The sequence below is a fragment of the Malus domestica genome, chromosome 16, assembly GCF_042453785.1.
Source record: "Malus domestica chromosome 16, GDT2T_hap1".
Taxonomy (NCBI): domain Eukaryota; kingdom Viridiplantae; phylum Streptophyta; class Magnoliopsida; order Rosales; family Rosaceae; genus Malus; species Malus domestica.
Genome location: NC_091676.1, coordinates 1,449,076 through 1,467,861, shown reverse-complemented (window position 1 = coordinate 1,467,861; position 18,786 = coordinate 1,449,076). Strand labels below are relative to the sequence as shown.

General features: G+C 41.5%; 2 protein-coding genes across 2 annotated transcripts; both read right to left on the bottom strand.

The window, feature by feature from the left end:
- Nucleotides 1-4,248: 4,248 nt before the first annotated feature.
- LOC114822027 (pectinesterase inhibitor 9-like) lies at nucleotides 4,249-5,105 on the bottom strand. The gene is made up of 2 exons (XM_070815393.1): nucleotides 5,081-5,105; nucleotides 4,249-4,646 (listed from the first exon to the last, which is right to left on the bottom strand). The coding sequence occupies exons 1-2, from the start codon at nucleotides 5,103-5,105 to the stop codon at nucleotides 4,249-4,251; spliced, it is 423 nt and encodes a 140-aa protein (XP_070671494.1).
- Nucleotides 5,106-15,543: 10,438 nt separating this feature from the next.
- LOC114821954 (21 kDa protein-like) lies at nucleotides 15,544-16,509 on the bottom strand. The gene has a single exon (XM_029095547.2). The coding sequence runs from the start codon at nucleotides 16,353-16,355 to the stop codon at nucleotides 15,720-15,722; it is 636 nt and encodes a 211-aa protein (XP_028951380.1). The 5' UTR covers nucleotides 16,356-16,509; the 3' UTR covers nucleotides 15,544-15,719.
- Between the last annotated feature and the right edge of the window lie 2,277 nt (nucleotides 16,510-18,786).

Below are 18,786 nucleotides of genomic sequence, written 5' to 3'. Positions count from 1 at the left end.
TAGGTATCTTAATTTACTCATAGGTATAGAAGTATCAGTACGTAAGTTTCGGTACAAATGTATTAGTACATAATTTTAGGTACGAATGTATCGATACAAATGTGTTGGTACAAATGTATCGATAAGCAATTATAGTATCTAAACATACATATGTATGTAATATGCATATACATAAGTATGGAGAAATTTACACAATAAAAAAATGATAATATATGATAAATAACATTTTTATTATTTATGGGAAATCAATGTATAACCTACAAACAAAAAACTCAATAATTATTACAACCTATTTAATATTCAAAAATTACAATTAAATGCCAATGATTAGAATTAATTTTTAATCTTAGACAAGGTTTTATTCAAAAAGTAATCTTAGACAAGGATTAATATAAAATTTTCCGTTAGTTATATTCCTTTCTCACATATGAGCTACAGTAGGAAGAAAAGGCTGGAAACTCTATAGAGAGAGAAAAAAAAAAGGGATTCATACGTGTTCATAACAAAAATGGACAAACCCCAAACTATTAACAAATAAGCAAGAACCCAATCTTTTCAATCTTTACCTCTAATATCGATAGGGTTCTCATTTGGTAATTGATTAGGTTTATTATTTATGCCATACTATATTTGAATGTGAATGCAATGCACGTTGTAGACTGATGTAGAGCGCAATCACTTTTGGTACTACCTAGTAAATAGAAGCCAGCATGCATGCATGGCTATCAAATTATGAGCGTGCAAATGGGTCACATAACTCTTCAAATAATATAAGGAACATGACATAGTTATCCATCAAATTTCTGAACTATTGATTCCATAAAGACCATAGTGGTCCATCGAATTTTTGAACTTAATCTCCAAATTGATAATTTGTTGGTGCGGGTTTCTGAACTTTATCTCCAAATTGAATTTGCTGGTGCAGGTACACTAGTGATGCCAATGCGGGGAAAATAGGTGGATGTGACCCCAACAATGTCAATTTACCCTACTAATTATAACTGATGACTATCAATGATACAAAAAAATAAAAAAATAAAAAAAATTTGGCTGATGACTCTAAAATGATATTCACGAAAAATAGAAAATTTTGGTTGATGTTGCTTGCAAGTAATTAATAAGGTTTCCCGAATATATGTGTACTAGGACCAAATAGATAATTTGATTAATCAAGACAATACAAAGTGTGGGTCAAGGTCATGTACATGAGTTTTGGTCAAGTATATGAAAATGAATGTGTAATATGACAACTTTCTTATCATGCGCATGCAGATTTAGTTAAAATCTTAGTTCCACCATTGTGTACATATAAATTATGTGTGTAAGTGTTTTTAAGAGTGAACCTTTTATGTGTCTACTTTTTTAATAAAAATGGTCACACGCAAAAAGAAAAAATTAATTAATTAAAAGAAACACTGCGACATCATTACGTTTTATATAACAATACATCAAAAGCTCACTTGGAGAGTACTTCTCATTTATCCGCTTGTCATGCTCTAGTTGATTTTTTTGATGTAAATTTTTTTTAGTATCATGCTCTAGCCAAAAATCTCTTATCCTTCCTCTTTTCCCCTCGACTTTTCTCTTTCTCCCTCACGTCGAAGCTCTCAACCTTGAACCACTAACTCCCCAAATTCCAAATTAAATTCAACCCCACCTCAAAATTAGCCCCAACACCGCCACAACCCACCCAACCCACAACCACCAATTACAGGTCCTTCACAGCCCTCTTTAAATCAGCCCCATCACCGCCACATCCCTCAATTGCAAGTCCCTCGACCTTAAAATCTCAGCCGATGTTAATGAAACAACAAAGAGACGGTCGTGCAAACCAATGTCTTTGGGTTGCAAATATCTTTTTCATAACTATGGAAAAATTATAGAGAGAAAAATCTCAAAGATGAAGATGAAGAAGAAAGAGATGACAAATAAAAAGCTAAAATAGTAAGGGGTAGCAAAAAAATAAATCAGACTTAGAGCACAGATGACCTCCAAAGGTTTGTTAACAACGGTAAGATGTAGGGGTGCGAGGGAGAAAGAGGAGTTGAAAGGGAAGAGAGGCGGAGGAAAAGACTTTGGCCGTTGGATTATATTCCTATGGAACTGATCTTGAGAGGATCTAAATCCTATAAATAGTTAGAACATGTATATTCTATCACTCTCTCTCCCCCTTCGTTTAGATGGAAGAGTCTACTCAACTAATAAAAAAGGTAACCAGGAAATGGACACTATATTGCAGTGTTCGAATCTAAATTTAAAAAGCAGAACCAGAAAACAAACACTCCATTGCAGTGTCTGAATCCAAATGTAAAAAAACAAAACCAAGAAACGGACACTGTACAAAGGAGCATGTAAGAGGCATGAGACAGATGTAAAAAACGAAACCAGTCAATGAACACTAATCCAAATGTAAAAAATAAAATCAGGAAACATACTATGTATTGACTTATTTCAAATATAAAACTATGAGAAAGGGAGTGTTACTTGAAGTGGGTGCCAACTGTAGTGGCAGATTTTGTAATTTTTGTTTATTTTAAATGTGTTTAAGGATCACAATACATGATTGACCTATTTATAATTAACATAAATATTATTGATCTATTGTTAATATTGTAACTTTTTATTGATTTTTCACAAAATTTACCCTTTCATTAATTAGACCACACCTCTCTTAATGTATATAATTTGTTAGTTCAAAAAAATAAAAATAAAAGAATAAAAAAATCGCAGCGAGGGCAACCTCATTGTGATCCGAACGCCTCCCCATCTATAAAAAATAAACCAAATCCTCAGCCAATTAACAAAGGCACAGAGGGGCCACATGCAAAAATGGGTGCAGAAAATCTCAACTCATAACTTTATCAAGGAGCTCAAGCGCAGTGCTGGTAACCTTATGCATATCCTGTAAGATTAACCATAGGCTTTATGTTAATATACTTAGCCAAGAACGCAAGAATATACCAACTAAATCACAACCAACACATCAAATATGTTCTACATATGCAAATATTGAAGTGATATGTGCAACACATACCTCTAGACTACTTCACGAAGTCTTTCCCAGTCTTTCCCATGTGTGCTGTTAAAAGACATCAGATGGTGCTAGTCCATTAAGCCAAAAGACGAGTGGATTCCGAGGCGACTGTCATCGTTCAAAAGCAAATGACCAATGTTGTGATGATTGGTGACGGTCCAACCATGACCAATATCAGTGGAAGCAAGAGCCACGCGGATGGTGTCATAACCATGAACACCGCAACCTTTGCTGCAGTTGAAAACTATTTTGTTGCCAAAAGGAACTGGGTTCAAGAATACAGCAGGACACGTAAAGCATCAAGCCATGGCACTGCGTGTACAATCCGACTTCTCCATCTTCTTTAACTGTCACATGGACACATACCAAGACACCCTCTACACACAACCTTCTCCTCTCTGCAAAACTCAATGCTCTCCAAGTTATAGGTAATTGGAACAATAAGAGCGTATTTTTGTGAGAGCAGGGGCTTGTGGTTTTTATACTACAAAATATGGATTACCCTATAATAATCCTACAAGGAATACAAGACCAAATCATTGTACAAGTTATATTCTTAAGCTTATCAACACAGAGTTTCAATCCAAACCAAAGTCGAATTAACTCTCATAAACATATTAAGACTTCTCTATAGCAATCTGAGATAACAAGGATTATTACCAAACTGTATGAATCACACTCATACTCTAACATATCCTCCACCCCATAGTGCAGTATATTAGCCAGTCAATAATATGGACAGAAATTCAGATGAGGGGTTTAGGATTACTAATTTTATCATTTAATTTTAATGTTCACCGATTATCTCTCCCAAACATATAGATTGGCACTCTTTCATTGCTCAAAGAGGAAGGATTTTCTTGAAAACTAATAAGCGATATCAGAGCTGCAGGAGTTTCCCAGGAGGAGGGATTTTTTTTTAGCATAAGGTTTCGGCTACTGTCGGACAAAACCTGCTATTGTATAGTTCGTTTTTTCACTTTAACTACTATAGCCGGTCTTGTACATGTAGTAACCCTGTCCCCATAAGGGTACCCAAAATCTAGTTGTAAACTTTTGGGTGAATAAGCCCTAGAAACTAATTGAACTGTAAATTGTAATCCATAACAGATTTTCAAATGAGATTTAAACCTTTACTTATCTTCAGTAATCAAGTCACTAATTGACAGTTCCAACAGAGACAAAAAAAACTACTAGAACTAGATGAGGGTTGATCACGGCGCCTGCTTCTCGGCAACTGTACGAACCAGTGCAAGCGCATTTTCAGTAACCTTTTTATAATCCTCCGCCCTATTGGATATGTCGGTCTTCAACGGACCCTCCACCACCTCCTTAAATCCCTCCGTGCAGGTATCCCCGTCGTCAATCGCACCGGTTATCCACGTCAGCACGTTATTTATCTCGAGCCTGAAGGACGGGGAGCTGGGGGAGCTGAGCAGGAGCATCTGCTTAAGAGAGCTGCGAATGCGGCCAGCGGCGGTGCCAAAGGCCTCGACACAGTCGTTAAGGGCGACCACGGCACGCGGGTCGGCTTCTCGGGGAATGCTGGATAAGTAGTTGACGATACTCTGGGCACTGGTTAGGCCGACGTCAAGAGTTCCTTGGCAAGCAGCTGATCCGTTTCATTGGATGAGGATCCGAATGTTGCGATTGGGTGTGAGAGGAATGAAAAGAGGAAGACAAGAGAGAGGAGAAACTGGGTCGTGATGCGTTCAGTCTTCTTCATGACTGCATGCATGCGTGGGTGTACATGTACTGAGGTAGGAGTGGGAGGGTTTATGTAGTACGAGAAAGAAACGTCATTATATGGGAAAAAGATCCATTTTAATGAATGAGAATCCTCTTATATGGGAAAAAGATCCATTTTAATGAATAAGAATCCTCTTCGGATCCTCACATGGATCCCGCAAATCCTTTAATTGTGTTTATTCATTCTACATCATACGATAAAAAATTATTTTAAATTAAACATAAATAGTAACTAAAAAAACGAATCACATGATTTGTAATGAACGGATACAATTAATAAATTCACTGAATTCTCACAAAAAAGATCCGGATCCTCATCCATTTTTATGAGCCTCAAATCAATTCAAATCATCTTCAAAAAAGAAATTAGATAAATGATTTTCTCCAATAGTTTTTGTGGATGCAAATTTCTTCCTCCTTGATCTTGGACAATTTTGCACCTACAAAACAATTAACACCTTAGGTTAAGGCCAAGAGCCACACGCGCCCACGATGAATGGGGGGGGCTTTGGCCGAAGAACCTCCGATGCCAAAGTTAGAATTTAGAGAGAAAGAGTGTTTAGAGAATTTTGGGATTTTTGCCAAAGTGTTGGAATTGATTTTTTTGGTGAGAATAGGTGCCTATTTATAGAGTTAGGCCTTGCCCAATTTTGAATAAAAGTAACCAGCCACTAAAGGTTTTTTGTGGGGTTCAATTTCATGTTTAATTAGCCAATTTATTGGCTAATTAAATATGAAAAGAATAAATGGGTGGTTATAAAAATGAATGACTATTTTAATAAGGAAAATGGGAAAGGTGAGGATGGGAATGGTGGTGGCCGGTTTTGACTATCAATTTGGGTGATTTTATTGACTATTAAGGATGATTTTAGGAGATATGGTAGGTATATATTATTTAGCTAATTGATTAGCTAAATAATGAAATAGAAAATACTAGGTTTTGGGAAATACCTTATAGAAAGGATTTGATGAAAGAGGTTTTTAATTGTTACCTTTTTTGGACACTTTTGACTTGATTGAAAGATAATTTCCCGCTGCTTGCGCGTAGGAATCCCGGTATGCCTCAAGGGTATTTTTGTCCTCTTTTGTTCAAAAGTCCACGTGTCGCCTAGTGAATATTTTTGGCTCCACAAATGCCCCCACACCTGTTGGGCTGCTCGTAAGAAAGGGCAGCAGGTGTAGAGATCTTCTTGCTTCAGGAAACGTAGGATTGCTTCCTATTTTGATGTTGATTCTCTCTTTAATTGGAAATTAGGTCCTTCTAGGAAAGGGAAATAAACTTCTCTTAAAGCCTATTTAAGTCCACCTTAAGTGGGTTATTAAATCAACTATGGAGAGCCATTTATTATACCTCATAAGAGAGAGAAAGTTAGAGGATATTTGTTCCCCCTCCTCTAGCAATCTTCTACATCTTGCCCGTGCAAAGGACCGTCTTTCGTTGATTTCTTCGTTTTCTCCGTGCCGCACCGATGTAAGAAAAATTTAATTTTTCTTGCCTTCTTCTTGGATAGTGCTATTGCGGGGCAGCCGTCGGGGTGGTGCAGCACGTCGGCTGGCAGGGACCAGGAGTTGGCTCGGCATGGGCCAAGGAGATATCATGGCAGAGACCATTACTTGGGCAGCTTGGCTTGGCTTGAGCTAAGGGCAGCTTGTGCGGTTGGGGTCGCGGATTGTGGCACTGGGGCGCAGTGCTAGGCGAGCCGCATGGCTCATGTCCTTTGGGCTCTTGGACCTGACTCGGGCCAGGCTGGCGATTGAGAGAAATGAGGAGATTGTGGGTCTCATGGGCTGCTGGAATGTTGGGTTGAGCTCCCCTGTTGAGTACCATGAATGTCGTTGGCTGTTTAGTCCTCTTCGCTGAGAGAAAAGTAGGCTGCTCCTGAAATATGAGGTGAATAGGATCAAGGCGGATGCATTGGCTCGTCCAATCACGGTTGTGGATCTTGCTACAAGTGTAGGTGGAAAAAGGGATATTCCCTGCCTGCTCAAGAGATGCCGGTTGAGAAAAAAACCAAAGATTTCTTTCGCTCGCGTGGGTTCGCCGACTGCCTCCAGGCTTGTGATTGACTTGACTTTTTCCAAGGGGACGAAAAATGAGGCTGCTAGGTCTGAGCATGTTGCGACTGCCATGTCAAGAATGGCTAGTACGATTGCTGATAGGATTGTTCGGCATAAAGGTCATGTCATGCCCCTAGTGCTGAATGTTGTACCAAGACGTTTGTTGGGAGCAAAGTCCGGTTTACCTTTGGAGATGCTTGCTATTATGAAGAGCGATAAGGTGGACTCTGCTGCTAAAGTGGCGCCAAGGCCCATTCCTTATGCTGCTAAGACTGATTCGCTTGCTGGGAATGAGGAGACTGCTCGCGTAGGCAGCTGTGAGAAATCCACTAAGCCTACTTCTGGGGAGGCTGCTGAGATATATGTGCTTTTGAAACCAAATCTCTTGAAAACATGGACGTTTGTGCCAAGTTTGTTGATGGCGTCAGAAAATGTTTGCCCAAGCTCGTTTGCGAAGCATACGACCCAATAATAGAAGGACTGCTCTGCTTGCTATGATGCAGATATAGCAAGGCTGCTAAGGAGACAGCAAATATTATGGCAGATTCTGAGCTTGTTGCTTTGAAGGGGTCTCATATGTCTACCCCCACTCATTTGCAGCTTGAGATCGTTCGCCAAAAGATTGTTGACTTGAGGACTAGGCTTGACGCGATCCAAGTTAACCATGAAAGTGCAGAGAAGGAGATTGGATGTTACATACCTCATATTCAAGATCTTGAGTTTGCAGTTTCTGAGTTTCGTTTCGTTGCTTATGCTAAGAAGGGAGTGGATGAGCTGCAGCGCGTCCGTGTTAGTCTGCTTAAGAAGAATGAGCAGCTGAAGGGTGAGAAGGATGGGCTTGAGGTTTTAAGACCTTCTTTATTTCTCCGGAAGACTTGCTTGCTTTTACTTTTAAGGCTTCCATTGGTGAAGTAGTTGGAGAAGTTAGTGCCCAGGCTAGGGCAGCCGGGGTGAAGCGCTGGATGATGCCACTGCTAAGAGCGTTATGGCTATTGAAGGTGTGGCGACCGAGTAGTCGTGGGATGTCCAAGCTGCTGTAGTGTAGTATTTTAGGTAACCTTTAGGATTTTCTTTATTTTTCCTTGTAGCTCTTATTTTGCTTGAACTCCTTCAGCCTTTGCTAGTTGTTTATAAACATGTTTTCCTTCGTTTTTCTTCATCTTCACTTCTTTTGTTCATGCCCTAACCTTTAGACTTGATAGACCAGTGGCAGGCATGCTATTTTTTTATAAGCAGACAAGCTCGCGTAGCCTATGCAGCCGTATGTGTTGGTCTAGAACTTTGCAAAGTTGTTAGCCATAGGGTTGGCAGCCGGATGCCTTACTTACAGAAGCAGACAAGTCCGCGTAACCACTAGGCTGTTAACCTTAACTTTCTTCAATTCCGTAGGTTGCGTAGCAAGTATCACAACACTTTAGGACTTGGTGTAGGTTGTTCCGCTCTTGGCAGAGCTGAAGCTTATCGACTACGTAGCATGTCGGCAGTGGATAAAACTTCGTATATGCGCGCTAACTTGTTTAACCTTTCACAAGAATGTGCGGTTGTATAAGTCTAGCATGGCTTTACTGCTCGAAGGGCAAGCCGTAGGTAGTCTTCCAGAATCCGTAGGCTACCTTAGTGCACTCGGTAGCAGCTTTAGGATTCCAGGGTAGCCGTCCATCGGATGTACTGCGTAATGTGCCCTCTCCGTCTCTAGGGCCCGGTTCTCCACGGATTAGGCCAAGAGACCCAAAATCCTTCAGTTAGCTAAGCATTGAAAAAGACCATTGCGGCTACTTTTAGGAATCCCAGCGCAAGCCATCGTGCATCTAGTTATACTAGGGCAGCCAAGCTCATCCACGTCTGGATATTCGGAGTGTAAAGTTTATCCTTCCGTCTTGGAGAGCTGACCCATATGGGTGTCGGGGAATTGGTTTACCCTATTTCACTGGAGAGCAATTAGTTTACCCTCTCGCACTAGAGAGCATGGTTGGTCCCTCGGGGGGCGTAATTCCTGCGATTGGTCCCTAAGAAGGGCGTAGTCTTCTTTTGAAATGCGGAGTGATCAGTTGTTGTAAGCATGCAGCCGAGCCAAGTTGTGATTACTTGTGAATTCCTCATTGAAAAATGAGTGAAACGAACGAGAACTTAGCTGTAAGGTAGGAACTGCATAACAACTGGATAGTCCTCGACTTGTGAGGTGGTGCCCGTCGAGCTTCTTGAGTTTTCGGGCTTTGATGTAGTGGGAGGTCACACATGGTACTTCTTCAGATTGTAGGCGCTCCACTACTTTTTGATCTTTTTATTGTTTCATGGTAGCGAGGGTATAATTACTCTTGCCGCCTATTCTGCTAAGCTTGTACGAACCTTCCCAGATGATATCCATCTTTTTTGATGTTTCGGCCTGCTTATTGCCTTGAGGATATCTCGGCATGGACATATGCTGCTTGATGCCATATTTTTTGAAGAACTTCGCCAAATCTTTGCCCATGAATTACAGGCCGTTGTTGGTGATGATGGATTAAGGGATGCCAAATCGGTAAATGATGTTCCTCTATATGAAGCGCTCTATGTCCGTCTGAATCATGGTCGTCATGGGCTCTGCTTCCACCTATTTGGTGAAGTAGTCGGTTGCCACCAACCACGGCTGCTCGCGAGCCTATGTAGTTGGATGCGCCGTTGACATGCAAATGCCAGAAATCTCCATTGAGGGAATAGGTGCGGCTAAAGTGTGCTCGACTGCTTTCGGGGCATCGTTGGGCTACTTTGTTGCATTGTCAAGGCTAGACGTGAAGGCGCGGTAGGAGGTAGTGCTCAACTGCCGGTACATGTTGCTCTTATGTAGAATCTTCTGGGACAACGAGGACAAAATTTGCTTCTGAGTGTTCCTTCCAATGTTCTTCTGCCATTGGTATGTCTTTTAGGCTGAGTTGTTATGTTCGTTAGAAAACTTTGCATCCGCTAAAGTCTACTCCTTTATCGTCGTACGTTTGGATTCGGCAGAATGGTGCATCATGATGATGACTGCGTGCGTTTGAACGTAAAACTTGAGCTTTTAGGTTACAACAACTATCGCCAAGATTAGCTGTTGAATTTTTTATAACATCAATGATAGCTTTTAAACTGTGGAATACAACTGATAGCATCGAGGAAAGTTTTTAAACTGTGGAATATAGGTAGTCGGGCCCCCAGCTCTTCTCGTATGATGGTAGAGCTTATTGCTACTTTAGATACCGTCAAACATGCGAATAAGTCCTCCGCTGCTTCTAGGGAGGTGATGTCGGGTACTTCTTCAAATCCTTTAATGTGCATTGGCGAGCCTCATCCCAAAGTGCATGCTTCTCTGCCAAAGCAAAAGAGTCTGCCAGAGTTAAATCTTCTTTCATGATCAATTTTCTGAATAGCGGATGGTCTGCTGAAAGTCCTTTTCGGAAGGCTGCTCTAGCTATCGAGTCGTTGCATCCGACTATTTTTGCCTTCTCTACTTTGAATCTCCTCACATAGTCGCGAAACGACTCTTTTAGGTTCTTCTTGACGTAGAACAAATGGTCAGAATTCTTTTTGATCGAGCGATATGATGAATATTCTTTGGTGAAAACCAAAGAAAGTTCGTAGAAATTCCGGATGGATTGTGGCGGCAGGGTGTAAAACCAATCTTGCGCCTCGCCTTGTAGAGTAGTGGCGAATATCTTGCACATGAGATCATCTTTGTTTCGATAAAGGATCATTGCACTTCGGTAGCGCTTTATGTGTCTCTCCGGGTCTTCATCCCCTTTGAAAGATGTGAAATGTGGCATGCTGAACTCGCGTGGAGGCTCTGCCTGCTCGATCTCGTCCGTGAAGGGTAACCTGCTTATGTTGGTCATGTTCCGTCGAAGTGCCTCGTCGGTGACCTCGTTGTGTTGGAAATCATGCACTCGCTTGGTCAAGAGTCTCTCTACTTCTTCCTGAATTTGCCTTTGTTGGGGTAGCTGAGCTATCGGCTGCCCCCAGCCATGACTTGCTGGTCTAGGCTGCTCTTCCATGTGTTTAGCTCGTCTATGTCGCGGATGCAATGCATATGGTGCATTCTTAGCTGGCGAGCGAGTTCTTCGCAGGCTGCTGGTTGAACTTAAGCGGGATTGAGTGACTGCTTCTCTCCGTCCGTCGTGTTGCCTACTCTGATGTGAGATGGAGGATGCTCCTTGTGGGCTTAGCCGCGAATGGACACTTTGTCCAGAAGGTTGCTCATGTTGACTATCTGAGTATGACCCCAACCGTGAATGTATGATCATCTGTGGGCCTAATCGAGAGTGCATGCTCCTTCGCGCACTAAGACGGGAATGTACACTGCCCAAACGTTCGGCTCGTGGCTGGTCGAGTGGCTGCTTACCGGGACGCTGCTGGAAAGGTCTGTATGCCCTTGTCCTACTTCGGGATACCTCGTCCGGGGCACGTTGGATCCCAATGCGTTGCAAAAGTTGATTCACCAAGGTTGTCTGTTGTGCAATGGCGCTCGTCAACTCTATGACTTGTCGAGACAAGTGTTGTTCGCCATTTGGATTGGAAGACCTTGGAAGGAATGCGCCTCATTGGGCAGTGGAAGAGTGGTAGACTCCGGGCGCGAGATTTGAGTTGGGAAATGTCAAATCCATAAAAAAATGTGGTGAGAATACCCTCGGCTCGATGGTAGGTCTGAATGGTTGAGATAGTCTTGGGCCGACTTGGGCTGCTTGGAAAGCCACGAGAGCAGGTTGGGCCGTGAGAGTGGGCTGCTCGACTGAAGCTGGCTGGGCCACGGGAGTGGGCTGCTCATCAGGAGCAGGCTGGGTCACGAGAGCAGGCTGCTCGGTAAGAGCAGGTTGGGCCGTGAGAGTGGGCTGCTTGACAGGAGCAGGCTGGGCCACGGGAATGGGCTGCTCGACGAAAGCAGGCTGGACCACGGGAGTGGGCTGCTCGTCGAGAGCAGGCTGGGTCACGAGAGCAGGCTGCTTAACGAGAGCAGGCTGGGCCACGGGAGTGGGCTGCTCGACGGAAGCAGGCTGGACCACGGTAGTGGGCTGCTCGTCGGGAGCAGGCTGGGTCACGAAAGAAGGCTGCTTGGTAGGAGCAGGCTGGGCCGCGAGAGCAGGTTGCTTGGCGGGAGCAGGCTAGGCCACTAGAGCAGGTTGCTTGGCGAGAGCAAACTGCTTAGTATGTGATGCATGCAAATGCGAGGCTTGGGCTCGGACGCGTGCAAGCTTGGATGGCACGGCTTGGGCTGTGGCCTTGGTGCCGTGAGCCTTGGATGGCACAGTTCGGGCCCTGGTGAAGGCACCACGGACCTCGCCATGGGTGGCTACCGAGGTAGCCACCGTGGTGGTTCCCGTGGTGGAAACTAGTGGTGGTGGCGCTGTTCCACTTATTGTCGCATTTAGCCTCACGGATCTTCACAATCCCATTTCTTAAACATTAGAATTTTCACTTGTGGAATTTTCTAAATTTCTAGCCATTATATTTTGCTTATACGTTTTATCAAAGAACCTTTGCAAGTAAAAAATTCTAATAATAAGAACGTATGAAAAATATTCAAATGGACTAGAAAATAAAGAAAAAACCTTTTTGTGCGAGAGTCTTCTACGAGTATGGATTTCAACTCTCAATGAAAGCACCAATTTGTGGATGCAAATTTCTTCCTCCTTGATCTTGGACAATTTTGCACCTACAAAACAATTAACACCTTAGGTTAAGGCCAAGAGCCTGATGCGCCCACGATGAATGGGGGGGCTTTGGCCGAAGAACCTCTGATGCCAAAGTTAGAATTTAGAGAGAAAGAGTGCTTAGAGAATTTTGGGATTTTTGCCAAAGTGTTGGAATTGATTTTTTGGTGAGAATAGGTGCCTATTTATAGAGTTAGGCATTGCCCAATTTTGAATAAAAGTAACCAGCCACTAAAGGTTTTTTGTGGGGTTCAATTTCATGTTTAATTAGCCAATTTATTGGCTAATTAAATATGAAAAGAATAAATGGGTGGTTATAAAAATGAATGACTATTTTAATAAGGAAAATGGGAAAGGTGAGGATGGGAATGGTGGTGGCCGGTTTTGACTATCAATTTGGGTGATTTTATTGACTATTAAGGATGATTTTAGGAGATATGGTAGGTATATATTATTTAGCTAATTGATTAGCTAAATAATGAAATAGAAAATACTAGGTTTTGGGAAATACCTTATAGAAAGGATTTGATGAAAGAGGTTTTTAATTATTACCTTTTTTGGGCACTTTTAACTTGATTGAAAAATAATTTCTCGCTGCTTGCGCGTAGGAATCCCGGTATGCCTCAAGGGTATTTTTGTCCTCTTTTGTCCAAAAGTCCACGTGTCGCCTAGTGAATATTTTTGGCACCACAGTTTTCAAATAAAATTAATTAACAAGAAAAAAATCACATTTTAAGTGGGAGGGTTTATGCACTACGAGAAAGAAACGTCATTATATGGGAAAAGATCCATTTTAATCACATATCATATCATCTTCAAGACATATGTAACTCTGAATGAGTTAAAGTATTCAATACAACGCTTCCTTAAAAAAAAAACGAAGAAATTAGATAAATAATTTTCTCTAATAAATTTTCAGATAATATTAATTTAACAAGAAAAAAATCATTTTAATACTAAAAAGGGAGAAATGTTTCGCCGAGTATACGGCATGATACAACAAATGTCGTAATATAAGTAGTTAAAAATTTGGGTAAATTACATAATACCCCCTCAGGTTTGAGGTATATTACAACATCATACAATATCTTTAAAACATTTCACTTTCATACCTCACCTACTATTTTATTTCAATATAGCATCTCCGTTACATTTTCCATCCATTGATCCGTTAAGAGCTGACGTGGCTGCCACATTTGTGCTACGTGGCAAAAAAAAAAATTATACATTTAAAAATAATTAATTAAAGAAAAATTATTATAAAAATAAAAAATAATCCCCATAACCCATCTCCTCCCCCCCCCAACTCACCTCCATTTCCTGCACCCCACCCACCCACCCTCCCTCCCTCCCTCCCTCCCCGCTCTCTCCACATCCGACGCCTAGAAGAACTCACACCCATAAAAATGGTGCCTTCCTCCTCAGATCCCACAGAGCCGTCGGCTACCTCACCTCCATTGGCTCTCACCCTTCCATGTGTTCCCTTCATCCATCAACAAAACCTCATCTTCCCTCTCCGTCCGTCCCCCCTCCCTTCACCACCAAAACCACATCTGCACTCTAATTCCTTCACCCTTCATCCGTCCCCCTTGCCTTCACCACCAAAACCACATCCACACCCACACCCTCGAAACCCTTGAAATCACACCCCGATTCTCTACAATTCAATCTTCTTTCTACGAGTCAAGCTTGTAAAAACCCTAATTTCAACTTCCCCAACTCGAAGCTTTGCTCTCTCTGCTATTCAAGCTCGTAAAAATCCTAATCTTCTCTCTCTGCAATTCAAGCTTGTAAAAACTCAAATTGCAATAAACACTCATCTGTTCTCATACGAAGCAACTAGGAAAGCTCGGTCATCGGGCTCGAGTGCTCCGCATTGCTCAAGGCACTAAGAGGTCTGGGAGTATATTGGAGCCTCGTCGCAATAAGGGTTCATGGGTCGAGTTGAACTCAAGCGCTGACGGGTTTAAAGGGTGGTCTGGTTTGGATAATGGAAAAGAGTCATTGGACTTGTAGAGCATGAGCTGGAATAACTGGGATAGCTGGGACGTAGACGGCGTCGAAGCTGGCATTGGAGGTGGGACGTGGCAAAAGTTGGTGTGAGTTATGCGTTTATGAAGATCTCGGACTGGGTGACGGAGTACATGGCAGGAGAGCTGCTATCGCTGTGCTAGGCGTCAGAGAAGAGCCAAAACGAAGCCGTGCCAGAGGCGGTTTTGATGCAGATGAGGGAGACGATGGTGAGAAGAGAGAAAAGGTTGGAGATGAGGGAGGTGGTTGGGAGGCTCAGTTAGGGAGGGAGAAGATGGGTGGGTTCTGCGTTTTTCAGTTTTTTTTTTTTTTTTTTTTTTTTTTTGAGAAGATTTAGGTTTAAAAAAAATAATAAAATAATTCCACGTGACAGAAATGTGGTAACCACGTTAGCTATTAACGAATTAATAGATGAAAAATGTAACGGAGGTATTATATTGAAATAAAATAGTTGGTGAGGTATGAAAGTGAAATGTTTTAAAAGATGTTGTATGAGGTTGTAATAGACCTCAAACTTGAGGGGTATTATGTAATTTACCCTAAAATTTTTGTTTTACAAAATATTGAACAACTTATATTATGACAACTGAAATGTTTTACGAAATATTATGGTAACCACGTCAGCTCTTAACGAATCAAATGATGAAAAATGTAATGGAGGTACTATATTGAAACAAAATAGTATGTGAGGTATGAAAGTGTAATGTTTTAAAGATGTTGTATGAGGTTGTAATAAATCTCAAACCTGAAGGGGTATTATGTAATTTACCCTAAAATTTTTGTTTTACAAAATATTTAATAACTTATATTATGATAATTGGTGTAGTTCTCGATTAAAAAAATTATCAATCTTAGAAGCGGTTCAAAAAGGGCCTAATGAATTCGTAATTGGAATTAGAAGATTTAATAGTAAAGTCTCTAATAGGTAATTTACCCTCATAAAGTTCCTCCCCGATTAACTTCTTCTAATTTTTTTATGGACCCTAATAAACTACAAGTCTACAACCATAGCAATTGGAAAATTACAAATCACCAATTAGACCAAAATATATTACAACAACATTAACACACAACGAAAACAGACGGTAAAGTTTGATATAAATCTCTACTAATCTTCATTGATTAACTTACTAATCAACTACTCCAACAGCCAAAGACTACCAAAACCAGAGATGGAGGCTCGACTTTTATCAGGGCGCGCCCTTCTCAGCAACGCTATTAACGAGCGCAAGGGCATTGCTTGTAACCTTCTTCACATTCTCAACCCGGTTCGACACGTCGGTCTTGAGGGGCCCATTCTCCACGTCATCAAACCCGTCCGTACAGGTCTCCTCGTCGGTAAGCGCGGCGCTCATCCACGTCTGGACGTTGCTCATCTGGAACCGGAATGACGAGGATCCGCCTCTTGAGTTTGCAGTGGAACTGAGCTGGCGCATCTGCTTGAGGGATCCTCGAATCTCGTCGACTGCGTCGCCGAAGTTGGAGAAGCAGTCGTGGAGGGCTGAGGCGGCTCGAGGGTGGGCGCCGTAGTCAGCTTGACGGGATATGTTGGAGAAGTAGGCAGCCATGCGGCGGGCCCTGGCGAGGCTGACGCCGATGGCTACCTTGGCGAGCAGAGTCGGGTTGTCCTGGACGGCGCTGGCGAAGCGGGACAGGGAGGTGTAGCAGAGGTGAGGGTACAGAGTTGTGCCGCAGCTTGTACGGATGAATTCCGAGTCTTTGGATGGGAGTCCGACGGTGGGAATGGGGTGGGAGAGGAGGAAGAAGAGGAAGGTGAAGGAGAGTTGGGGGAGGAGGGAGTGGGTGTACATGCGGTTGGTGTTCATGGTGTGTGGGAATAGAGAGTATTATTGAATGAAAACAGAAGACTCCGCTTCTTGAGCTCCATGATACGAGGGTTGGGGGGGTTTATGTACGTAGCAGAGTAGTTGCACCATCAACGGCTAAGATGCAATGGAAACATCCACAAGGATAATGATCTGGATAATTGGACGGCTGGTGGCGTACCATTTTAGTCCTGTGGGCGGGTAGGGCGGTTGGGTGCGTTAGTTGGGCTTGGGACACTAGGTCTGAGGAAGGTGCCCCACTAATGCTACTATTGCTAAGCGTGCCAACTTTGTAGCATTATTGTGTAGGGTCCCAATTCCAAATACTCGATTATTAGTTCTAGTGTTGCACCACACATCGTATGAATAAAAGCATTTGAGTTTTAAAAAGTAACAAGTATTTTCGAGTTACTTATAGCCAGAAGCATGCAAAATTACTATACAAATGTTAATCTTTTTTATAATAGCGTCAACGAAACGCTTATAAGTAGAAGTATTTTGTATAAAAACATTCTCAAACAAATGTGTATTTCCTTTAATTCTTTCAAATATAGACATACTTACGTTTCACCACTAGTGAAAGCAAAACATTCTCAAACAGGTGTGTATTTCCTTCGACTCTTTCGATTAAGCTAATGTGATCCTAATCTCAACTTAATCTTGAAGCTTTTGGGAGAAGGTATGTACGATTGATTCACGAGCTCATCGCCGCAATTGACTCACTACAAACGAATCTTGATGATGAGGGAGACATGGAAAAGCTTGAAATGAATTTGTGTTTATCTGCGGGGCCGGGGCAGGTTTTCTTTGTTCAAAATTGAACCTTTTTCAAAAGAGAAACATGCATAATCATGATTGAGGGATCACATCACATAGCCAGGTTGTGTTGCATGTGATCATTAGGTTTAGTGGTACTCGGCCTTGATTAAAAGATATCAAAGTTTTAGATTTGGATTCTCTGTTCGATTTTATATCCACATGACATCTCATTCAAATTTTAAGAGTGATGTGTTAACTATAAACCCATATGAGGAGTCAAGCACATAAAAATCAAGCAAATAATTCGGCACCCTCCATTTTAACTCATATTAACGCATATAACAATGTGTATTTACAACGAGTTTAATGTTAAGTTGTATTAAGTAAGCTTATGTTTTAACATAATATAGATTAGCAATTGAAAATGAATAATCATGATTTCATCTATATAAACCTACTTCCAATGGGTAAATCATGTATAAATGGTGGGAATGAGATCCATTCCGAATCTTTATGTCCAAAGCACATTGACTTAGAGATTCGGATTGTTCAAGAGAGAGAGAAAAAAAAAGATTCAGATTGTTCAAGTTTTTGGATTGTTGTGAAGTGGATCAATGTGATAGACTAATAGATGTCGTATAATTGAAATTGAGTAATCCAGATTTCTCGAACTACGAGCTCCGAACACAAAGATCCAAAATGAGTCTTAAATTCCAATGGCCCACGCCCTATGGGCAACGCTTCATTGTCAAAGATAAAACAACATTTAGCCTAATTCAATTGCGTTAGACATGGGAAAATGTCACCCGTGAATAAAGAGCATTTGAATCAATATTCTATATCACGAGCCCAATCGAGTACAGTTGAGGTAATGAGCAATGTGAACGAACATTTGATTAACCTTTGCCTGGCTAGGCCGAAAGAAAAGCCTGTCTTCTTCTTCTCCTTCTTCTTCTTCTTCTTTTCTTTATCTATTTTTCTTTTTACAATCCTATCATCCTATTCCTATCGTTTGAAGAATTCTTGGCCACCGCAGTTCATGTACGGCACACTTCTTTCGAGTAAAAATTCAAGTGATACAAAAATACATGGGGTCTTTATTTTTTGTGTATGGCCTTGTGAACACATGGTATGACTGTCGGACAACAAATCTGACTATGGTCAATAATTGATGAGTCGAGTGAATGTCCTTGATATTAGAACTTGATTACCTTTGGGTCACTGACTTGCCATGTCTACAATCATCAAAATCATCTAATTTTATCTATTTGGTTCTGATCATGAAATTTTGTTATTTCTTTATATGCCAAAAATTTTTGTTGTTCTTAAGACGCCCATGTCCGTCAAATTTCCTTATTACAAATTAAAAATCTCGATCATTTTAGATGTGATTAATATTTTGCAACAATATACAATAAGATGGTTCGAATAGTTAAAATGCAATACATAGCGAGTTCAAAAATGGGGATCCTCCTCAAAAATTAACCCCGCAATAAACAAAAGCTGGAGGGAAAGTCTTCAAAAGCGTTCTTTTTGTTCAGACGACCACCAACCCATCTCACCGCTTCTCTGTAGAAGCCCATTTAAAGGCCCATGCACCGGAGAAAATTGATTAACTCTAAACCCATTGAAAATACATACCGAGCCGTATCCATTTTATTGGCCCAAGAAG